The 24165-nt window shown below is 31.5% G+C and overlaps 1 protein-coding gene across 13 annotated transcripts; it reads right to left on the bottom strand.

Moving 5' to 3' along the window:
* Window positions 1-1329: 1329 nt before the first annotated feature.
* Tm1 (Tropomyosin 1) lies at window positions 1330-23430 on the bottom strand. 13 transcript variants are annotated; one of them, XM_015984154.2, is made up of 10 exons: window positions 23270-23430; window positions 22732-22872; window positions 22549-22674; window positions 13077-13210; window positions 8428-8545; window positions 5591-5661; window positions 5139-5214; window positions 5005-5067; window positions 2592-2661; window positions 1330-1656 (listed from the first exon to the last, which is right to left on the bottom strand). In XM_015984154.2, exons 2-10 carry the CDS (start codon window positions 22843-22845, stop codon window positions 1574-1576), a joined length of 855 nt encoding a protein of 284 aa, XP_015839640.1. In that variant the 5' UTR covers window positions 22846-22872; window positions 23270-23430; the 3' UTR covers window positions 1330-1573. The 13 variants fall into 13 exon arrangements, with proteins under 13 accessions (XP_015839640.1, XP_008198924.1, XP_008198921.1 ...); XM_008200702.3 differs by lacking the exon at window positions 1330-1656 and adding an exon at window positions 1703-1882; XM_008200699.3 differs by lacking the exons at window positions 1330-1656; window positions 5591-5661; window positions 8428-8545 and adding exons at window positions 1703-1882; window positions 5286-5356; window positions 8732-8849.
* Between the last annotated feature and the right edge of the window lie 735 nt (window positions 23431-24165).

The raw sequence follows: 24165 nt of genomic DNA on the forward strand, positions 1-24165 counted from the left end.
TATAGAATATAAAACAAACACTTGTTTATGTGGGTATTGATGGGGCAAGAGTGCCAACACAACCACAAACAAACCCTGGCGATTTGGGGAAACTAATCAACATTTCGGTGTTTCCAACGATTTGAATTACTGTTTTTTCATTAATTAAGAAGTTAAAACACGTTATAGAGGAATAAAAACGCAATAAAATTAAATAATTCAGTTAACCAATCGTCGGTTGCCATGGCAACGTCTGTTGCTATGGTGATTATCAGGGGCGTACTGGGTCAGAAATCAAAAATTGGGAACGTTGAAATTTGGGGAACAATTAAAAGTGTTTAAATTCTATCATCTGAGAGCTTTTTCAAATTTTTATCGTCATTTATTTTGAAAATACAAGGCCAACTTGATTTTTTTAATGGCACGAAGGGTCAAATTTATTCATTTTCAAAAGAGATTTTTTTTCTGAATTCAATGATGTAACATGATACTACCTTTACTTTTATTAAAATGTAAAAAAATAAAAATTCAAAAATTTTCTGGAATAGTAAAACAAAGTTGGCTTTGAAAATACTGTTATTAGCGATGCCTGTCACTTGAATATTAGCCAAAAATTAAACTTGGCTGCAATAATTAGTTTAATAATAGTACATTTAAGTAAAACTGAGCGAAAAAAATCTCATGTTGGTTTATCATGGAGACAGAAAGCCAAGAAGTTAGTGGAAATCAGTTTGAACATCGTTTGTAGCATAAAAATCAAGTATTCCGTGTTTAAAATTTCTTAATTAAAACGTTAAAAGTGTTATTTTAACAATTATTTTTAGCTTTTACTTATTTTTTGGTTAATGAGCTAACGATAGATAAAGACAACATTTCCAAGGCTAACAAGATTTTACATTTTTCAAAATTTTCGATTTTTTTTAAGTTTCGATTAAACCAAGGTATGCATGTGTTATACGATCGAACTCAGAAAAAATGCTCTTCCCGAAAATATTAAATTTGACCCTTGTTGCTATTTAAAAAAAAAACAAGTTAGCCTTGTATCCGAAGAACAAATGGAGATAAAAATTTAATAAACATCTGAAACGATACAATTTATATACTCTTAAGCATATACCAGATTTTAATAAGTTTTAATGAATAGTTTTTCTAATATTTCTATCTTCTACACTTTAGATATAAATTAATTTTACGTCATCTTTTTTTATAAAAATTCTAGTCAGTGTTTCTCAGCCTGTTTTTTCATTTTTTCCATGTATTTAGTGGATTGGTTTAGGGTTCAGAAAATCGTCTCAATTCGCCTCCTAACTCATAGTCCTCCGTAGCCTTGGCCAAAAATACAAAACACAGTCCATTCCAAAATCATTTATTGTTAATAAAAATATGAGTATTAAATCTTGTCGACTCGCCCTAGTGGTAACACTGTAAAACCGGCTACAAGCAAAACGAAGACTTGCCCAAACTTAGCTAAATGAGAGTGCATTGAAAACGCGAAAGCCAACGGTTGCAGTCCAACACCAAGCAAGATGCCAGACTTGCGTGAGCATCTGAACGAATTAGGCAGTTTCAGCGGCAGTTTGTCGGAAAAACAGACTTAATATCCAGCCAAATCGGCCATAGTTTGGTCCATTTCGTCGGCGATCGCTTTGTATTTGGTCTTCTCGTCGACAAGTTCATCTGGAAATGTTAGTACGGTTAGAGTGTTAAAATAAGGTAAAAAGGGTGATCAGTAACTCAATATATTTTGCTTCCTGTACATACAACACGTAACACAATTACCAAAATAAAAAGACAGAGTCGCTGGAAGAGAAACGATTGATTCTTTACAAGATAAGTTCGACGAAAGCCGTGTCCAAATCGTCGCCGATTTCCTTGTAGCGCTCCTTCTCGGCGACGAGCTCATCTGCAAGTAAAACCGTGACAAAAGTGCGACCAAAAGCGCAACTGGCTCGGTTAATCCACACTGAAACGGTCAAGTCATGCGGGAAAAAAAACAAAATCAACTTAAAAAAACATTTTTCATCATATACTCATTAGCTTACATCGCAGTTAGAGATAAACAGACTTTAAAATATAAATTTACTTTATAATACTAGAAGAAATAACATTACAGTAAAAAATTAAGATTTAAGCGACTGTGAATGGAAGGACCGACTTCCAGTGATTACCTGAACCCAAAAACCGCTCTTTAACAAAGTTAATTATAATACACTATGATTATTAATGAGTCCTTCCATCCACACCTGACTGACTTGAAAATGTACAAAATTTGATATTGGAAAGGCAGTGTTGATCATATTGCCACGAACCGAGAGATCAACAACATGAAAAATGCCTGCTTGTGCTTATCGTGCCCACTAAATTTAATTGATTATTTTTTGCAATAAGCACCGGAATAAAACGCCGAGGGAATGCAAGGCAGGAATGTTGGTAGTACTGAATTGGTTTACATATTTTGGATATCATGCAAGGTAGCTTCCATCTCGTCCGATAACAGTTTGTTCTTTTCCTTTTCGGCCAAGAGGTCGTCTGCAATTAAGGCGTTAATGGCAACACAAAAAACCAAAAAAAAAAAAACGGGAGGGAAAGTGTTAGTTTTAAGCGAAACGCACCTTCTAGTCTGTCGACCTCCTTCTGCAGTTTCTGTACGGAACGTTCAGCAAACTCAGCACGGGCTTCAGCCTACACAAAAATCACAATTAGTTTCGGTTTGGTAACGAAACTGAACTTTCAGTTTCGTTTAAAAAAAATAAATAAAAAACAGGGGACGGGTAAGTGAGCTGGGACAAAAGCACTCCGTTAAACATGCAATGGTACTTACAAGTGATCAGATTATTGTGCCCCCACCTTAAGTACAAATCTAGATATCAATTAAGAAAAGCGGGAAGCCCCTAAGTGCAAGAAAATTTGAAAAGTGATAAAGCAATGATGGAAGAAGTAAACTACGAAGTGGTCCAGAAAGACAGTCTTAGAACAGTTCAGTAAATACAATTTTTGTAATGATTAAAAGTTTTTTTTTAATATGTTGGCACTTAACGGTGAATTAGTTTTTAAAGTTACTGTTGAAACATTCATAATTTGTACAATTTTATAGGTTGGTAGCAGTGTCAATTGCTGTAAAATTGACTATCATAAAAATTCTGGGTGTATTTTTAAAACTTTAAAATCAAGTTGGCAACACTTTCAGTTTTCATATGTTTCCTTGTTTAGAATACCAAAACTTATTAAGTATATAACTTTACAGGGTCGCTAAAAAGTATATACAGTTATATATTATAAAAACTATTCATCAAAACTTATAAAATTTGGTATATGCTTATGAGTATATAAACTGTATCGTTTCAGATGTTTATTAAATTTTTATTTGCATTTGTTCTTCGGATACAAGGCTAACTTGATTTTTTTTAAATAGCAACAAGGGTCAAATTTAATATTTTTGAGAAGAGTATTTTTTTCTGAGTTCTATGGTGTAACATATGCATACCTTAATTTAATCGAAACTTAAAAAAAATCGAAAATTTTGAAAAATGTAAAATCTTGTTAGCCTTGGAAATGTTGTCTTTATCTATCGTTAGCTCATTAACCAGAAAATAAATAAAAGTTAAAAATGATTGTTAAAATAACACTTTTAACGTTTTAATTAAGAAATTTTAAACACGGAATACTTGATTTTTATGCTACAAACGATGTTCAAACTGATTTCCACTAACTTCTTGGCTTTCTGTCTCTATGATAAACCAACATGAGATTTTTTTCGCTCAGTTTTACTTAAATGTACTATTATTAAACTAATTATTGCACCCAAGTTTAATTTTTGGCTAATATACAAGTGACAGCTATCGCTAATAACAGTATTTTCAAAGCTAACTTAGTTTTACTATTCCAGAAAATTTTTGAATTATTATTTTTTTACATTTTAATAAAAGTAAAGGAGGGTATTATGTTACATGATTGAATTCAGAAAAAAATGCTCTTTTAAAAATGATTAAATTTGACCCTTCGTGCCATTTGAAAAAATCAAGTTAGCCTTGAATATTCAAAATAAATGACGATAAAAATATGAAAAAGCTCTCAGATGATAGAATTTAAACACTTTTAACTGTTCCCCAAATTTCAAGTTTTTTTGTTAAACCGTTTTGAAAATATTTAACTGTATCCATACTTTTTAGCGACTTTGTATAATATATAACTAAGTATAAATAACAATATAACTGTATTTTACATTTTAATTAAAAGAAAATTATTATTGTAGAACAACTTTCTTTCCAGAATTTTAGTAAATTCTTTCTTTTTTATCTTGTTAAGTAGTTAACAACTTCCCCCCCCCCCCGAAAAAAAAACAAAAGGTGTTCAATTATGTTTATAATCAAAGTGGTCCATGACACCGAAATTAAGTTCGTAAGATCGAAGCAGGCTGTTTATAAAGTTGCCAACTTACAAGCATAGCCTACTATATATGAAATTATAAGAAAAAATTTGTAACATTCATTGACTAAATTTTTTCATAAGACAAATCAATAAAAATTTCCACCATAATGCCAACCAAAAACCTTTTGGTTACTGAACTTACTTCACGCAGCTTATCAGACATGGCACGGATTTTATCCTCGCTATGTTCTCTGGTAACAGCCGCCTGCGCACACAACACATGCATCAATAAATATACAGAAACAACAAACAAGACAAAAAATACAAGTCGAGACGAGCCCCAAGATCACCAACTATATACACAAAAAATAACATTAAGAAAGAGCGCTTTGCTAATGCCAGTTGTACATTTCTGTTGCCTTCATCCACTTATTACCTCTGCTAATCGTTGTTCCACCTGTTTGAGCGTCACCGAATATTCTTCCTCTTTTAAAGTGGCCTGTGTTAATACAACATTTAGTAAAAAAACACACACAACAATGGCACAAAAGCGAACTAGAATGATCTAGTTGGCGTTTGTGGTAAACATGCCAAAATTAAGAAAAAAAAAACACTAAAGGGGTTAGACAACGAGGCAAACGCCAAACATGTCGGTACCTCCTTTAGGCGAGTGGTCAAGTTCTTAATTTGATTTTTGTATTCTTCTTCACGCTGGTTGGCCTATGATTAAATCAAATGTAATTGGTTGTGGCAAAAATTTGAAAAAAATTAAGTTCGAAAATATAATGTACCTTTTCTTCAGACACTTCAAGGGATTTCAGGTTGTTACCAACGACGCGAAGTTCCTCCTCAAGCTCTACGATTTTGCTGCAAACAGAAAAATTATTAATAAGAGAATTATTTAAAAAAAAAATAGTAAAAAAGCACAGCCACCCTACCTTTCGCTTTGTTCGGCCCGTTCTTCGGCACGTTCTAAATCTTGTTCCATTAGAACCAATTTGCGGGCAACCTAACAAACGACACACACATGCAAAACATTAACAAAAAAAAAAAAAAAAAAACTTAAACGAGAAAAGTGATTAATTTGTTTTATTCAATCGCTTTTCTCGAATTTTAGTATAAATTATTAAGTAAACTAGCTAACTTAAAACGGTTAGTAATTAGTATAAAAACAAAACACGACGGTCACGGCCAATTGCGATCATGCCACATTGAAACGCAACACAACAATCTGGAAACCTACGATTCTCCGGCTTCGGCACGCTCTTCGGCTCGCTCCAAGTCGGCTTCAACCATGGCCAATTTACGAGCTACCTGTATATTAATTTTAATAAGTTTCCATAATTTAAACAGGATTTTTTCGTTAATTGTGAGCTCAAGTGAATGGTATTCAGTCGGCAGGTTATAGGCAAGGTGTGAAGACGTTTCGAACGTCTGGTAATTTACAAGATGGTGTGAAATTATTTTATTAAAGTAAGTCTGAAAAAAATTGTTTTTTTTTTCATGGCTACTTGGGCCCCCAAATTTTTTCCCAACAAAAACAAAGTTTTTTTTACTACTTAAGTAAGCTGACGATAGCCAACTAATCCTGTTTCATAATCGTAACGAAAATTCGTTTACTCCGTTGGCTAGAAAAAACTAAAAATTTTTAAATCCTATCTCTAGTTCCACCAGTCTCAGGTGAAAAAAAAAACTATTAAAGTAAGTCTGAAATAAATTGTTTTTTTTTTCATGGCTACTTGGGCCTCCAAATTTTTTCCCCAACAAAAACTCAGTTTTTTTTACTACTTAAAAAATCAAAATTAAATAAGCTGTAAGCTGTAAATAAGTCCTATCCCTAGTTCCACCAGTCTCAGGTGAAAAAAAGAACTCTATTAACCAAGAACATTATTAACTATTAACTCTATTAACTACTATTAAAATAAGTCTGAAATAAATTGTTTTCTTTTTTTGGCTACTTGGGCCCCCAAATTTTTTTCCCAACAAAAATTAACTCAAGTTTTTTTTTACTTAAAAAATCAAAATTAAATAAGCTGACGGTAACCAACTAATACAGCCTGTTTTATAATCATAACGTAAATTTGTTTATTCCGTTGGCTAGAAAAAACTAAAAATTTTGAAGTCCTATCTCTAGTTCCACCAATCTCAGGTGAAAAAAAGAACTCTATTAACAAAGAACTTTATTAACTATTAACTCTATTAACTACTATTAAAGTAAGTCTGAAATAAAATGTTTTCTTTTCATGGCTACTTGGGCCCCCAAATTTTTGTCCCAACAAAAATAAACTCAAGTTTTTTTTTACATAAAAAATCAAAATTAAATAAGCTGACGATAACCAACAAATACAGCCTGTTTTATAATCATAACGTAAATTTGTTTATTCCGTTGGCTAGAAAAAACTAAAAATTTTGAAGTCCTATCTCTAGTTCCACCAATCTCAGGTGAAAAAAAGAACTCTGGAGACATATTTATGAATTAAAAGAAAAAACTAATTGTAAAAAGTGAACTGTTTTTATAGTTTTCAAGCAGATATTAATTTATTTACACATTTGGTTTGAAAACCGATTTCAAATAAAATTTTCTATTAAAACTGTACCAAAATAAATATAAAAAATTTGATATGAAACAATTAATTGTTTAATTAACACAAAAAATGTCTACTTTCTTAGTAAAAAATAAATAAAATTTGCATAAAAAATTTGTATCCTCAGTAGGTCTCGAACAATCGATGTCATAAAAGTTATTATTATTATTATTATTATTATACAAGATCTTTGGCAGTTTCCAGGTAAATTTGTTTACTCCGTTGGCTACGAAAAACAATTATAAGTTCCCAAATTCTTGACTTACTCTTCATGAAATTTCCTAACTTATTAAAACATCGAATTCAAACAAATCTTTGATCAAAACCAACAAAAGTTTATCCTCTTTGTGAGATAGGTTACAAAAATTTGACAATTATTACGACCATGTTTAAAACAAAAAAAAAATTAATTTCTAATTTTATTCACACAAACCAAAGTAATGCACAAAATTTTTATCTTTGTTATTATCATTTTTCATATTTTAGATCTATTTAATTTTTTTAAAGTGACATTTGTAATGTCATTCGTTTTTAAGTTGTGACGTAATTCTTATTTTTTTAAATGATAACCGACATTTTTGTTTATGCTAAAAATAAATAAAATATAAAAAAATAAAAAAATATTGATAACTAAACATAATGGGCATTATCTTTTTCATCTTGACATATTTTATAACTGGCAATTGTTCAATTGTTTATTACATTTTTTTGTATATTTAGCATGAACAATTTTTTGAAAAATAACATAAAAAAGATGAATTTTGTGCGTTACTTTTGAGTCAGTCTGTGTACAACAAAAAAGTTTTCGAAGGAAAAAAATAAAAAACGCACTTCCGATTCCCTTTTTACTCTTCCCCAAATGTAAAAATAACAACCATCTTAAAAATTACCAAACTTGTTAGAAAATTTCCGAAACATTTAGTTGGAATGTCACACAAAAATAGTTTTAACATTTTTAAGTCTAACTTATTCGGCAAATCTTCCACCGATCTGCATAAAAAAAATCGTGGAAAATCTGCAATTAGGTGAAACACATGCATGATCACCATGGAACATACTCATCTAACTGTAGCCACAAGCCCTAGGAGGCCAACACTCATCGTCAGTTCGTATCAAAAAAGTCAGTTCACAACATTCCAGGCACAAAATTTTGATTCCCAATATTCGAAAGTTTGGTAAATACAAGAGAAAAAAAAAAATTAAACACTAGTTACAGTAATAATTACATAACAAAATATTGTACAATTATACATTTTTCCTCTAACCACTACCCCTAACCCCTTCGTTTTGGACGGATCGCACCTTTAGAACCACTGATCACAAACGCACAAACCACTCGGACACATTTCCGCGAATTGAAATCTGATCAAATTAAATGTGTAGTTCCATGGTGTCAAATTCTAGCAAACAACACTTTTGTGGTGGTAGCACTGATTAGTAGAGCCTCAAAATCAGTATAAACACTGCAAAAACGCTAAGTCAAATTATAATACACCTCATCGTATTTTTTATCGGCTTCTTCAGCCAAGAATCGGGCCTCCTTCAGCTGATTCTCGAGGGCGTCCATGCGCTCTTCATCGGCGAGGGAGCGGTTCTCGAGAACCTTGCGTTGCCTAACGAATAAATTTACATCAAACATCGTCAAAAAAACACACAGGAAATTTGAGGAAAAATGGTGCACGTGCCGGGATTGCCTGCAAAACCTAACGGTCCCTAAAGCCCTAACTTTGCTGAAAATCTGGAAATCGTTGCCGCTTTCCAAACTTTCAAGTGGTGTTTTTTAGAAAAAGAGGAAGTACCTCTTCGTATTTTTTGTCGGCTTCCTCGGCTATGAGTTTAGCTTGAGACAGTTGGGTTTCCAAGATGCCTACTCGATCGTCCTCCATGTTGGTTCGGTTTTCTAAGGCTTTGCGTATCCTACGTGTGATTGCGTTTGGTTAATAGGATTGTTGACACGATGCGGTCGAAATTCGATTGTAAAAACTGAATGAATGTGTGATTTAAAGCAGGTTTTAATACCTCGTTAACTACATGCTAATTACTCGTTTGTGGTAAAAATACAGTTACGTAGTTAAGCGGAACGATTGCATTCCAGGCGTAATTAGTTCAATAGCTCGACAAACAAATGCCTAAAAGATTAAATAGCTGATAAATGTGTTTAAATAACGATAAATTTAATTCATTGCTTGGTTTTGGAGTGTTCACAATTTCACGGAATTGTGGATAAAAGCGCAAAAAAAAGCGCAGACCAGGAATCAAACAAATAACAAGTGAAAAACGATGAAAAATTTGCTAGGATTGTAAATCAAATACAATCTGAAATTAAAGCTATTATTGTCTGCTTTTTTGTCCTACTCTAATAATGAGCTCCAATACTGATTAAAAATCTACAAAGTGAGGCTCCTAAAACTATATTTTTTTGACTATATCTCGAAAAAAAAATAATTGCACAGAATTCAGCGTTTGCTGTTAAATACAAAGTGCTCAAAAACTGGCAAGCAAGTGTAGATTACGGAAAAAATTCCGAAAATCATTTAAAAAAATCTGGAACAACGAACTTTTTTCTTAACTTCTTCAGTTTTCGTTATTTTTACTGTTTAGATAATCGTTTCCTAACACAATGATCAATTATTATTTTTAAATTCACTATGAGTCCTTAGCATTTTTTTTGAATTTAAAAAATTAAAATTAATCAAAAAATCTAAAATTGTAGTTTACTAAAACTGTATTTTTTCACTTTATCTCGAAAAATAACAATTGCACAGAATTCAGCGTTTGCTGTTAAATCCAGAGTGCTCAGAGTGCTGGCAAGCAAGTGTAGATTACGGAAAAAAAATTGAAAAAATTCAGAAAATCATATTTAAAAAAAACTGGAGCAACGAACTTTTTTCTTAACTTCTTCAGTTTTTGTTATTTTTTACTGTTTAAGTAATCGTTTCGTAACACAATGATCAATTATTATTTTTAAATTTATTGCCAGTCCTTAGCATTTTTTTTGAATTTAAAAAATAAAAATTAATCAAAAAATCTAAATTTGTAGTTTACTAAAACTATATTTTTTCACTTTATCTCGAAAAATAACAATTGCACAGAATTCAGCGTTTGCTGTTAAATCCAGAGAGCTCAGAGTGCTGGCAAGCAAGTGTAGATTACGGAAAAAAAATTGAAAAAATTCAGAAAATCATATTTAAAAAAAACTGGAGCAACGAACTTTTTTCTTAACTTCTTCAGTTTTTGTTATTTTTTACTGTTTAAGTAATCGTTTCGTAACACAATGATCAATTATTATTTTTAAATTTATTGCCAGTCCTTAGCATTTTTTTTGAATTTAAAAAATAAAAATTAATCAAAAAATCTAAATTTGTAGTTTACTAAAACTATATTTTTTCACTTTATCTCGAAAAATAACAATTGCACAGAATTCAGCGTTTGCTGTTAAATCCAGAGAGCTCAGAGTGCTGGCAAGCAAGTGTAGATTACGGAAAAAAAATTGAAAAAATTCAGAAAATCATATTTAAAAAAAACTGGAGCAACGAACTTTTTTCTTAACTTCTTCAGTTTTTGTTATTTTTTACTGTTTAAGTAATCGTTTCGTAACACAATGATCAATTATTATTTTTAAATTTATTATCAGTCCTTAGCATTTTTTTTTTGAATTTAAAAAATAAAAATTAATCAAAAAATCTAAAATTGTAGTTTACTAAAACTGTATTTTTTCACTTTATCTCGAAAAATAATAATGGCATAGAATTCAGCATTTGCTGTTAAATACAGAGTGCTCAAAGACTGGCAAGCAAGTGTAGATTACGGAAAAAATTTTGAAAAAATTCCAAAAACAAACTTATTTTCTTAACTTCTTCAGTTTTCGTTATTTTTACTGTTTAAGTAATCGTTTCGTAACACAATAATCAATTATTATTTTTAAATTTACTATGAATCCTTAGCATTTTTTTTGAATTTAAAAAATAAAAATTAATCAAAAAATCTAAAATTGTAGTTTACTAAAACTATATTTTTTCACTTTATCTCGAAAAATAACAATTGCACAGAATTCAGCGTTTGCTGTTAAATACAGAGTGCTCAAAGACTGGCAAGCAAGTGTAGATTACGGAAAAAATTTTGAAAAAATTCCAAAAACAAACTTATTTTCTTAATTTCTTCAGTTTTCGTTATTTTTTACTGTTTAAGTAATCGTTTCGTAACACAATGATCAATTATTATTTTTAAATTCACTATCAGTCCTTGGCATTTTTTTTAATTAAAAAAAATAATCAAAAAATCACAATTTGTAGATGTGCCAACACTGGGTATTATTTTCTAGGAAACCGTTTCAAAAATAATTTATTTTTATTGTTTACCATTTATCTAAAATTCGTTCTTTATCAATGGATAGATTTTTTTACCTTCATAAGTAAGCATTTCTCTACTACATACCATTGAGTTGGTGCGCCGGTTTTTGAACACCCTGTATATTATTCTCTACCCGTTTTGATTTTTTCAGCTGTTTCGTACAATTTCTTATAATTAAAAATTTTAGATCAGCTGATGTTTAAATATTTTTGTTTGTAAAACATGCGTAAAAATTTAAATGGCACACGTACTTTTGGTACAAAAAAAATTGTTAAAATCATTACGCATTGTTGTTTTAGAATCAACACTAGAATTTATTAGGACTTTAAAATTTCTTAAGAGAATAGGAATGGTTTTTCTTCTTAGATTTTCTAAATTTATTTTCATTTCTATACTGCTTATATTTATATTTTTTATTATTTTATATTTTCTGTTAATTTTTCTTTGAGATTGGTTGAGACTTCGTCTCCCCATCTGTTCATTATTGTTTAATTTTATTCAATAAAGACCCTTAATATTATTATTATTAATATTTTCGTATTTCCAACTTTAAATTTAAATTTAATTTAATAAATGGCATTTAATTCTGAATTAAATTTCAATTTCACCCTTAATTAATTACATTTAATTAAAAGATCAGATAGAAAAATCCTAAAAAAATACATACATAGAGAACAAAGTCTTACGAATCTTTAGATAAAAAAATTGTAAATTATTTTTTTAAGATAAACAATTAGTTGTTGCTCTTAAATTAAACCATTATGTCACAGGTCAGTTGATACCTCATTTTAAATATTTTAAACTCAATTTATTAAAGGTTGAAACAGTCAATAGTATTAATTTTGTTGTATTTTTTTTTTGAAAAATCGTAACTTTGTAACAGTTACTTTAACTAAAATATGTATAAAATATCGTATAATAGTTCTGGACATAATACTTTCTTATTAAAGATATACAGAATGTTTTTGATTTATTTTTGACATATTGCAGATGACTTGTTCATTTTTTTACATGAAATTTGGATAAAATTTTTCCTTTTTTTTATCAGATAAAAATAATCCCAAAATGAGAAAAAATACATATGTATTGTTTTTGGAAAACTAACGATGAGCACAAACCAATAAATTAGTTAGAATCTGATTAAAAAAATTAATTATAATTATCTGAATAAAAGTCAAGGCTTTGTAATAACATTCTTATCTTGTATCAAACATTGTGATTACTTTATTTATTTTCTCAGTATTAATATTATCTCATTGAAGAAAAATATGATAGCATTTTAAAGTGCAATTTCAAAACTACAATCTCATAAAAATCATCGAACAAAAAAACCAAGATTATAAAATTGGAAAAAAAAATTAAACAGCCAGTTATTCAATCGAGTGAAAGAAAGCAAATTTAACACAAACTTTCCTTTCGATCGTCACGTTTGGTTCTATTCAATTTACACGTTTGGTTAAGTAATTTTTTCCTGCCACCAGTGTTTTAATTAAGGATTTCCGTAATTATTAATCTAAAATATTTTATTTAATGCAAGCGTGTTATTCTCTCAAACTTCTCATGTATAAATCCTGTTCTTTCTTCAATTCTGCCCCCATTGTTACCTTGCAATTTCAGTCTAAAGCTGCAAACAGGTGTGCCAAAAAAATACAAAAGTTAAATCCCTGATAAAATAATTTTTCTGTCATTTATCTCCCAAAAATTTTTGCTATTTTTTGACTTTTTTACAATCGAATTTCGCTTGACCGATTGGTTAGTCGGCAAATGATTTTCCGTTTTTCAGCCGAAACAAACCTTTCGCTCTCATCGGCGGCGGCGGAAGCTTCGGCCAGTTTGGCGGTGGCGGTGGCCAGACGCTCTTCCGAACGCTCCAAATCTTCCTCCAACAACTGGATGCGACGGTTGAGGGCAGCTACTTCTGATTCAGCCTGGAAGCAAGAAAAACCTCGTAATGTTTGTCATTTTCCAATGAAAAACCGATGACGCATTTTCACGAATCACTTATGACATCCGCTATCGACTCCCGAGTCGAATTTTCGTGGTGAATTAATCGCGAAAACAATGTAAACAATAGTCATTTGTTACGTCAATGCCTTTGACAACAAAAAGAACAGGAAGGAAATACACCGTCACATCCTCTCTTTTCCCATTCAAACTTCAAGTTTTCAAAAACTCCACCCTAAAAACGGCCACAAAGTTTACACAGTTCGGTGACCGTCATTCAGAGGTGATTTGTAAATTTTTGGTCTTTTTTTCCGAAAGTGACTCTTTTTATGGAAACTTGACGGAGTAAAGTGAGTCACTTTTTATAACGGGAAATCGACTAGAACGATAATTTCGTTGTGATAAATCGACGAAAAATTTCAGTATATATTGACAACGTGTAATTAATTTAAATATATGATTATCTGCACCAATTATTTTGCTCGAAGCGTGCGTGAAATCAAGAGTCTTGACCGGAACAAAACTCAATTAATATTTAAATACTACATCATAAAAAGAATATAAATGAAAAATGAAAACGCTGCTTACTGGAGCCAAAACAACAGAACTGTTCTTTTCCCCAAAAACATTTAATTTCGTTCGTAATAATAATGAAAAAAATTAATAAAAAAACAAAACAATATAAAAAATAATGAAAAAATTAATTTAATAGTAAACGATGATTTAGATGAGATTATTACTCGTTGACATACAGGGTTAATTAATAGTATGTACTTTATTTTCTAAATATTGCTAATAACACTTACTTACCATTAGAATTTTAAACAATTAGTTAAATTTTCAAATAAAAGTTAACGAAATTTTAGCAAAACTGCCTTTTTTATTATTACGAAACAATGCACCATTTTTTGACATACAGGGTGTTTCACACAACTTTACGATTTCTGGAAAAAGTATGGATACAGCTAAATATTTTCAGAACGGTTTAACAGATAAAATTTGGAAAACAGTTAGTACATTCTATCATCATTTATTTTGAAAATACAAGGCTAACTTGATTTTTTTAATAACTCAAAAGATAAAATTTAATAATTTATTTAAACAAAAAAAAACCACTGCTTGCATTTTGTATACTAACATTAATAACTTATTGTTTCAGAAAGTCATTATTAAGCAAAGTGACCTAAGTTTTTTAAATTAAGTTGGCAACACTGAATAATTCTATACATTTTAATATTCCTATTCTTTTTTTCAAAAAAACTTAACTGAATTCATACAATGTGTTCAAAAATGGTTGTTCATCAAGTCGGCTATGGAATTCGTTAAAATGACTATTATAACTGTCATCTCTGTCAAATCTTTGAATTAGCATTTTATTCCCTTTTTTTGCATTTTTCGGCAAAGTTGTTTCAAATTTAAGGTTTGCCTTGATTTGTACTTTTGTATTATTTTGACGGCATTCACAATTTAAATTAAGCGGCACATTAGGTTCAAATTTCATAGGTGACTTGATGAATAACCATTTTTGAACACTTTGTATTTCTCAATGCATCAATGACATAACTGTGCATTTGTTTATTATTTTTTTTAAATAAACAAACACCAAATGCAACATTTTAAAGATAGCAAAACAAATAAGGCAAACATTGTGCATTAAATGTTATCCTTTGTTAAGGTTTGAAGGTGACATCAAGATAGAACATGAAAGAAAAAAAATAGTTTCCGACACTATTATCAATTATCAGTTATCAGTATCAGTACCACACACATGTAAATAAAAAAAAATATCTCCAGTACATATTACCAAACTTGGTAACCAGCCACCTTTGACAAGATCACTTATAGTATGACAGTATCAGTATCAATAGATTGGTTTACATTCCAATATTGAGTTAAAATAAACAACTTTGTAGAATCAAGTCAGCAAAAAAAATAAATAAATAAAGATCAGCCACCATAACGTCATTCACATTCCAGCCGTCTTAACAAATGAAAATCAAAGATCTCAGTCGCCTACTCGATTAAACCATTATCAAATTGAATTAAACCAAACCGTAAAAAACGAAAGTAACCACGTGGGAGTCGTCCAACCGTTAGAAAATCACAATTAGTGACATAACAAGTTATTTTATAACCACTTGAGTTAGTGATGACGAAGTCGCATATCGATCCCAGTCGCCTCTGCTCTCGTGTCAAAACCCACAAAAATTTTGCGATTTTCTCGCAAAAACCGGTCGTTTTATCGCAATTTTTACAAAAAGGTCCGTTATGCTTACTTCCTCTCGTCGCATACATTCCGCATGAAGTCGTTTGTTATATTCCTCGCACTCGTCCTTGTAGCGCTCCATTTCCTCCTTCGTTTGCCGCATTTTTTTCTTAAGCACGTCTAATAAAGACCCCTGCTGTATATTCGTCGTCATTTTTACGATTTTTTTAACAAAATTACGAAAAAAACCACTAACTCCGACCCGATTACCACGCACCGACACCGACTTCGAACAACTGGGCGAGCCGGCAAGATGGCGCTGACTCACGCGTACCAACCACCTGTCTCGAAAAGTACCAACGATTTCAAGCCACTGAGCGGAAATCGATTGTTAATTGTTTCGGGACGAGCTCGAGTTTGAAAAAAAGGCGGAAATGGGTGCGCACCAATGGGAAATTCGGACATTTGGCGTTTTTGTCGGTGGACTCGTTTACATATAAGGCATCAAAGCGATTGCGCTAATAAGGTCATGGAATTCGATGAATTATGTAAACGCTGTAAATCTCTTGGCTGTGTAAACAGATTTCAATTTTTTCGTTTCAAACTCAATTAATTGATTACTTGTAATTGAGTCTTTCTTAAAATACTGGCAGTTTTTAGGTGCGCCACGTGTGAGTCAGCTTAAAAATATTCAAATATTTCTATTGTTGTTATTATTACTGCAATGCAATGTTAAATTCTTGTCGGTTATTTAGGTGAATGACGACATTTTTGCAACTGTAAAGTAGGAAATGACCTAAAAAGGTCAACCGCAAAGCAAAGTCGCGATTATCAGAAAATGTAAAGTAGGGTGTGAGGACGGTTATATGATAACGGACGCGAGAACAGGACGAGCAAAAATGGAGATTCCAGAACAGTTGGTTAAAAAATAATTACTTTGTTAAATATCTAATCAGAAATGTCAAAGTACAAATGTTCCACACACATGTGATTCCCCTATCAGCTCATTAAACGAAGTCATAAGCAAATTTATCTAGTGGTCATCTGTTCTTTAATTATTCTTATTATAAAGGGTGGAACAGAAATATCAATTGATCAAAGTGGACTGTGACCGAGATATTCTGAATAATAAAAAGTAAAACCTGCCAATGTTCACATTAAATAGTCACCCGGTGTAAGAACTTTGCATTGGAACAAAGAAAGTTCATAATAATTAACAAGCTTCAGAATATTTAAACTGTGATTAATTTTTTATTACAATAAACCTCGATACAAACACATTAATACTTCAGTTGTTTATTATTTTAGCTATAAAAAATTCCAAAAATCTATCTAACATCTCGCTATCGTCTTTTGTTTCCGACTTGACATTTTAGCGAAATCTTAAAAAAATCATATCTTTCTTATTATAAAAGATACACATTTGAAATAAAGACATTATAAAGGCACTTTTTTTCAGAGAATTTAATAATCTTATCAGCGATTTTTTTCAACCATTCGTTTAACTGTAATAACATAAAGTTGTATTTTTTTAAGTAGGAATCATAGAAGGGCTATGACATTTTCGAAAAGCTTATTTTTTTCTGATTTGATATGTCTATTTGTGTAATACATTAATTTTAAATATTTAGGAAAAAACAAAACATTTCGCTTTTTCTTTATAGTAGGCCATGAAAAAAATTTGTATTTTTAATTAAAACTATGAAAATTGTATTACCCAACAAGTATTTATAATTTAATGATTTTTTAAACCCTAATTAATTCAAAAACAGCATAATAAATTTTTATTAGATCAAATTTTTGCAATTAATAAAAATTATTTGTTTTTATATTTAAAATGGCAAGCTTACGTTGTCATTCTATTTTCCAATTTTAAACAAGAAATGTCGGAAGAAGAAAAATCTTATTAATTGTATGATTGCGTATCAATAAAATTTTATTTTACAAAAAAATGTCAATCCAAACACCAAAATCAAATTCCATCTGCGGTAAAAAAATACACAAGATTATCAACGTCACCTCCATTGCACTAAATCATAAAAAAGTGGCATCAAGTGGTAGTGACACATCGTTTGCAATTGTCTGCACATTTTTATGTAATTAAAATCTGCGACGCTCGTATATTTGTTCAATTGAAAATAACTTTAACTTATTTTTATAATTTCACATTTTTTACTTTAATAACCGTTCACAAAATTTTTAGATTATTCACACCTTTTATGCGAAATAATTTTTCCATGGCCAACTACTTTCAAGTATTTTAAATATATTTTTTATCAAAAATTTATAAAAATATCAAACTATATTTATATTGTTTTGAGTTCAGAAAAAAATAAGCTTTTCGAAAATGTCAGCCAACTATGATTCTCATTTCAAAAAATACAACTTTATGTTATTACAGCTAAACGAATGATTTAAAAAATCGCTGGTAACATTATTAAATTCTCTGTAAAAAAATGCCCAATTAACGCGAAACATCATGTTTTTGTTATTTTATTGTCTACATCACCATATTATCACTTTTACTGCCTGATAATATGTGATAAAGACACTATAATTGTTACCAACAGTCATGTACTTATTTCAATTGTTTTTAACCCAATTGTTTATCGCACCACTAATAACTTGAGGTGACAGTTTTTTGGTAATTTATATTTTCTTGAATGATTATTATTATTTGCAAGCACTGACAACATAACAAATTATTTACTTTGTGTATACAGGGTGTTTCAGCAAGTTAGAGAAGTTTCAGTTATTGGAGTTTGTACGTAATAATATTTAAAAGCTATAACCGCAGGGACAATTGTATGTTTCATAGCCAACTGATAAAAATAAATAATGTAAAGAATGAAATTTCTTTGTTCAGAGCAATTGAAATAATAAAAAAAAAACTACGAAAAAAGCTGCCGTCAACTAACTTTGTCAATCTTTCAACACAATCTAATGCATATTTAGACTTCTTGGGGTAGTCATGTGACCTTTAAATTCCAGTCACACACATTTCTTTGTTTGTCAGGACGTGAATGTGGGTCACGTGATCGTGTCAGCTGTCAATAACAACCAATCTAATTAAAGCCCGGTTTCACCAATGAAAGTTAAATTTAATAGAAACGACTGTTTTTAATGTAGTAATTGGATGAAGTAGAAGAAAATTTCATAATAAAATGAGATAATAATTATTTTACAAAATAAACTTTTGAAATTTTCATATTATTAGACCAAGGTTTCTTTAAAATTATTCTTAAAATAAATTCAAATTTAATTCCGAATTAGACTAATTCGACTTTAATTTGCCAAATGTCTCGAATTAAAATTTGATCTTTAAATAATTATTTCGCATCAATTAAGTAATAAACCAAAGGTCAACTTTTTGACCTATCAAAATGACCTTAAGTTTTTTTTCATTTGTTTTTACGAAATTTTAAGTTATCTCGTTAAAAAACTGTTAAACTGTGTTTTAATTTGTACGTTATTTTATTTTGCAACAAGAAACCATATCAGCATATAGTACAAATTTAATAAATCTTCAATTTTGTTCATTAATTCGCAATGGTAAGAATAATTTAATCTAAATAAAATAAGAATCCGTGTTTTATCATGTTTATTTGGAAATTTTATTTGCATATTAAAATAACATTACTTGTAAAAATAATTTGGTAAAATGCGATGTTGGCATTTTTACTGATTTGAACAATCATTAAAATGCATGACTGAAATTTTGAATATCCTTAGGTTAGGTGCTTCCCCCAATATCCGCCCCGTCATCAAAATAATCAGTGAATGAACTGTACGCCAAACACTGTGTACCAACTTCCCTTTCCCGTTTATTTGAACAAAATTGTAATAAATAACCCCAGACTGGGTCCAAGAAAATAAAACTTTCCGCCACATCATCACGTGTGATAAGCAAACCTCCATATCACTCAAAAAATATTTGCTCTTGAATCATAAATGAATTGATTAACTCTGGTAATAATTTTTCCGGTCTGCGCCAGACCATGACCACGAAATTAAATTGCTTTTTTTTGCCTTCTCGAGCGGGGAACCCCGGCCCCCTGACCTACCCTTTTCAACTGCGTGTTCATGATGTTGTGCAGCTCGTTCCTGATGATGGAGAACTTGATGAGGGTGTCGGAGCTGAAGATGGAGCTGAAGGCCAGCCCCGGATAGTCGGCACATCGCCTGCCGCGCCTCCTGGTCTCCCGCTCGGCGACGACCTCCGTCCGCTCCGACGTGCAGCGCAGCCTGGCCAGCTCCTCGATCTCGGGGTCCAGCTCCTCCTGGTCGCTGTGGCTGGAGCCCTCGGCGGCGGGGCGGAACACCGTCGCCATGTCCTTGATTTTCTCGTTGTGTTCATCTTTGAGACTCTTAATTTCTACATCACATGGGGTATCACTTGGCGCTGCGGCACTGTAGGGGCTCAGTGGCGGCGCGTGGTCCAGGGCGGCCCGCCTGCGGGTGCTGTCGTTGCGAGGGTGGTGTTGGTGGCCCCTCTTCCTCGGGTTGCCCGGGCCGGCCCTTTGAGACATCGTCACTTGGGGGGCTTGAGCAGTTGGAATTGAGACGCAGCCATTTTGGTTGCACTGGGTGGACTGAGCGAAAGCGACGACTGTGGCGCCATCGGACGATGCACGCAACCAACAATACAGGCCGTGACGTCACAAGGGGCTAGCGCGCCATATTTGGAAATGTATCAAGTTTCGGGTATTTTTAGAAGCGAGGCCCCCGCGGTGAGGACACGTGGAAGGTTTTTCGTGGTTTTTAAGGCGGTTTCGGCACAATTATTGCAAATGCAACTCGTGATGGGTTTTTATTTGTACGGTCGGAAATGTAGGGCAGGCGAGTGGTATTTTTGGAGCGCAGAAACTCTCGGTTTCTTTTTTTAAACGACCTATTTGCTAACAATACGGGGAATTTGAAATCATACGTGGCAAAGATGGTCATGTGACTGTCAATGACCAATTACAAGATTTTTCGAAATTATTGAGTAAGCTGTGCATTCTTTTGATTGGGTTTAGGCAGCCACGTGACTAACCCCTCTAACGAGTGCAGTTTGGTAATTGTTGGACGCTGATTCTAAAACTGCCAACAGATTTTTTTCTATCAGCTGTAGTTTTCGAGATAACTTATATTATATTCTAGGGAACTTATATATTAACTTCTTTGTTGCCTCAGATTTTTTTATAATAAATTTTCCAACATTTTTTCCTTTTTTTTTCAATTATTACAAGAAGTTTAAAAACAGAGAATATTTTTAAGACAATTTTCCAGTTTTAAGGGTTTTCCTCTAAAAATGCGACAAACTGGAGCTAAACATTAAGTAAGTACAGCAAAGAAGTTTTAATTTTTTGAACATTTTGGCACCTTTCTGAGATTAAAAGCTCAGTCTTGTCCAAAATGTTGCTAAACTGAGCTGAAAATTCTTTAATTGTTGAGTCAAAAACGAGGATTTCCTCCGATTTCCACTGATTTCATCAAAATTTCGCCCAATTTTTCAAGATAATTTTTCATGATTTCCTCAATTTTGTCAATGATTTCCTGTGCGGTTTCAAAAATAAACCGAAAAAAAGGCGAATGAAAGTTATTTCTGTATTTTTTTAGTTATTTTGCCGCATTTGCAAACACTTATTAAAAATTCGTCAAAAAACAACTGAAAATTCTTCCAAGATAGGCGGACTTGAACGATTTTTTCATTTGTTTAAGCGTTTATGTAAACTTTTGAGTCAAAAATATTGCATTTTTTGCCAATTCTCACAGTTTTTTTTTAATTAAAAAGGCAAAAATAAACTTTTCTCCTTAAAATTATTCAAAATCCGTCTCTGCTACTAATAATGAAGGTCAAAAGGAAAATGTATTCTTTCAAAAAAATGAAATACATTTTTCAATTTAAGATCCAAGTGACCTCTGACCTGTAATAAATCTCTGCATCAAAAGTTTGTTTTTTTCAAATTAATTTATTTAAAATTGTACGTAGAATATTATTGATATTGTTTTGTATTTAACTTTGCAAAGCACTCTATTTTCCGTGAATTACCCTGTATGTCTATTCATTTGGCATTTTCTTATTATTTATCCACCAGAAATTTATTTAAATAATAAGTAAAAAATAGTATCTGGTAGAGAAATGCCTACACAGAAAAGAAAAAATAGTAAAAAAAAACTATATACTATACTATGAGACCGAAATCATTCTGAATTAGAGCAAGCTGTGCCTGCGGAACTTTAGCCACAATTTAACCATTTATTTACGGCCGTACTGTTAAAGCTATATTATCTTAACCTAATTTTACCCAAAAAAATATGTGGCTAAAGTTACACTTCACTTTCAAGGCTTGCTCTGATTGAGTACATTTTCGATCTCATGATAGTTTTTGATAAATTAATAACGAATTTAATGAATTATATGTGGCAACGTCGTCTAACAATCGAGATCACAGTACACTTTGATCAACGATCAAGAATAAAAATAACTTAGCACATTTTTTGATATATTTTGATTTTTTTTTAATTAAAAAAAATGACGGTCAATTTACTAATTACTTATCAATGCGCTATGGAATAGTTATTATTTATTGTAAAATTAAAAAAAAAAACTTAAAAGATAATGCAAAGTAAATAAATTAACAAAATTAGTTTGTAACTCCAGATATTTTAAAATATGACTAGGATTTACACACGTTTTTTAACAACGTACTGAGCAGTGAGTGAATAAACTGTCTAAAACTGTAAAAAATAAAACAAAAAAAAATAAAAAAAAAATAAAAAAAATTTAAAATTAAAAAATTTAAAAATAAACATTTATGAGAATATTTTTTTCCATACAGTAAAACCTTTAAATTTCACATGAATGATTTTAATTGCTTAAAATCAACCGTAAGATACTTTTTTGGCAATTTATTTAACTCGTGTCCAAATGTAAACCGTTAAAAAATTCCGCTTCTCAGTTTGTTTAAACCGAACCATCCATCATTCATTGACGTAGGGCGGCTCCTATTTGCGTTTTATTCGCGTTTTAATTATAAACATTCCCAAAATATCCGTCCATTCGTTGCCAACAAACAATGTTGGTATTCTTTACGCAATAAAATTCCGCCAACATAACAACACAAAACTTACAGTTTGGAGCGCCTTTTCCTTCTCCTCCAGCTTTCCATTGACTTGGGTGAGTTGTTCCTGGGTTTGGTCGAGCTCGTTCTCAATGGTCTGGATCTTCTTTTGAAGAGTACGAGCTTCCTCTTCAAGCTGGAATGCAACTTTTAGTCACAACCAAAAAAAAAAAAAAATTCCGGAAAAAATTACTTTTTCGGCGCGAAGATTGGCATCTTTGGCTTGTTGCTCGTTGAAGATGGCCCTGTCCAAAGCGTTGTCTTTTTCAAGCTTCATCGCTTGCATTTTCTTCTTGATCGCGTCCATGGTGGCGGATTTTTTTTATCTTACGCGCTGGAAAATTCATGCTGGATTAAAAATTGAAGACAAGTGCGTGTGACCATATGGTCGCTGAGTCATTGATCGAGATAAGAAATTATGGACTAAAATCATTGCTTTCAATGTCAATGGACTTGTTTGAAAAATCGTGACTAACTGAAGGTTTCTGTTTGAAACAAACATTGTCTTAATCTAAACAATAAATTTTCCGAAAATTTATTTCCATTCAAGTACAGCGCGATCACAGCAAGCGGCGACCTTGTAATACATGCCCAAATAAGGCGAAATTGGCCGCTGAATTGACGTAATAATTCGCTCCAATTTAAATAAAAATAATCATCTTTGATTTTTTTTGTGATAAAGTTTTATTTTTGTGGTGTGGTATTTTTTTGTGGAAAAAATGGGGACTTACCGAGGGTGTTAACTAGGAGTTCTCTGAACCAGCAGACACGACACGAGGTATCAGAGCGACTAACGAAGCAACTACGGAGGTGCTATCAGTTTACGTGGACTCCTTACCGGGTGAGGCCCCACCACCTCCAAGAATAGCCCTGCTCTACCACACCATCCTGCTAAAAGCAGAATGTAGGGAACAAAGCAGGAGATATCAAAATGTTTCCGAAAAATTTACCGTCTTTATTTTCAATAATAAAGTCACAATTTTGTAAATAAATTTTTCCCCAAACATAATTTTTTTTTTCAAAAAAAAACCTTTCCCGCTGTCCTTCTTGTTTAAAATTGTCAAAAGATGCGATTTTTTTTATATAAAACTTTGTGCATAATTCTGAAATGTTTAATGCGTTCAAAAAGTCTTTAGATCAACTCTTGCTGTGGACTGTTGGCTACTTTTTTCGCCATTCATTTAATTATTGTAATTTTCAACTTATGATGAATCAAAATAATGACCAAAAAATGTAAGACCAACTGTACCGTGTGATTTTTTAAATTCCTGATCTAGTTATCCATGACGTTACGTCAGCAGCGCAACGTATTGAGTCCCCAATTTGGTAAATTTTTATTTTTCCGAATTGTCAAGATATTTGGGAAAGTTTTAGACCCATTTGAGATTATAAATTATTATACAGTGCGTTCAAAAAGTTTTCAGATCAACTCTTGCTGTGGAATTTATATTGACAGATTTTTATTGCCTTTGATAGATTATCGTTTTATTCGCTACTTGCGATTTTCTCCAACGCCAGTATTTTCGTTTGTAGATATCTTAAAAAATCAACATACATTCAAAATTTCACAGCAAGAGTTGATCTAAAGATTATTTGAACGCACTGTATGTCCTCGTAATCATATGAA

This window comes from Tribolium castaneum, chromosome 7 (assembly GCF_031307605.1).
Source record: "Tribolium castaneum strain GA2 chromosome 7, icTriCast1.1, whole genome shotgun sequence".
Classification (NCBI taxonomy): Eukaryota; Metazoa; Arthropoda; class Insecta; order Coleoptera; family Tenebrionidae; genus Tribolium; species Tribolium castaneum.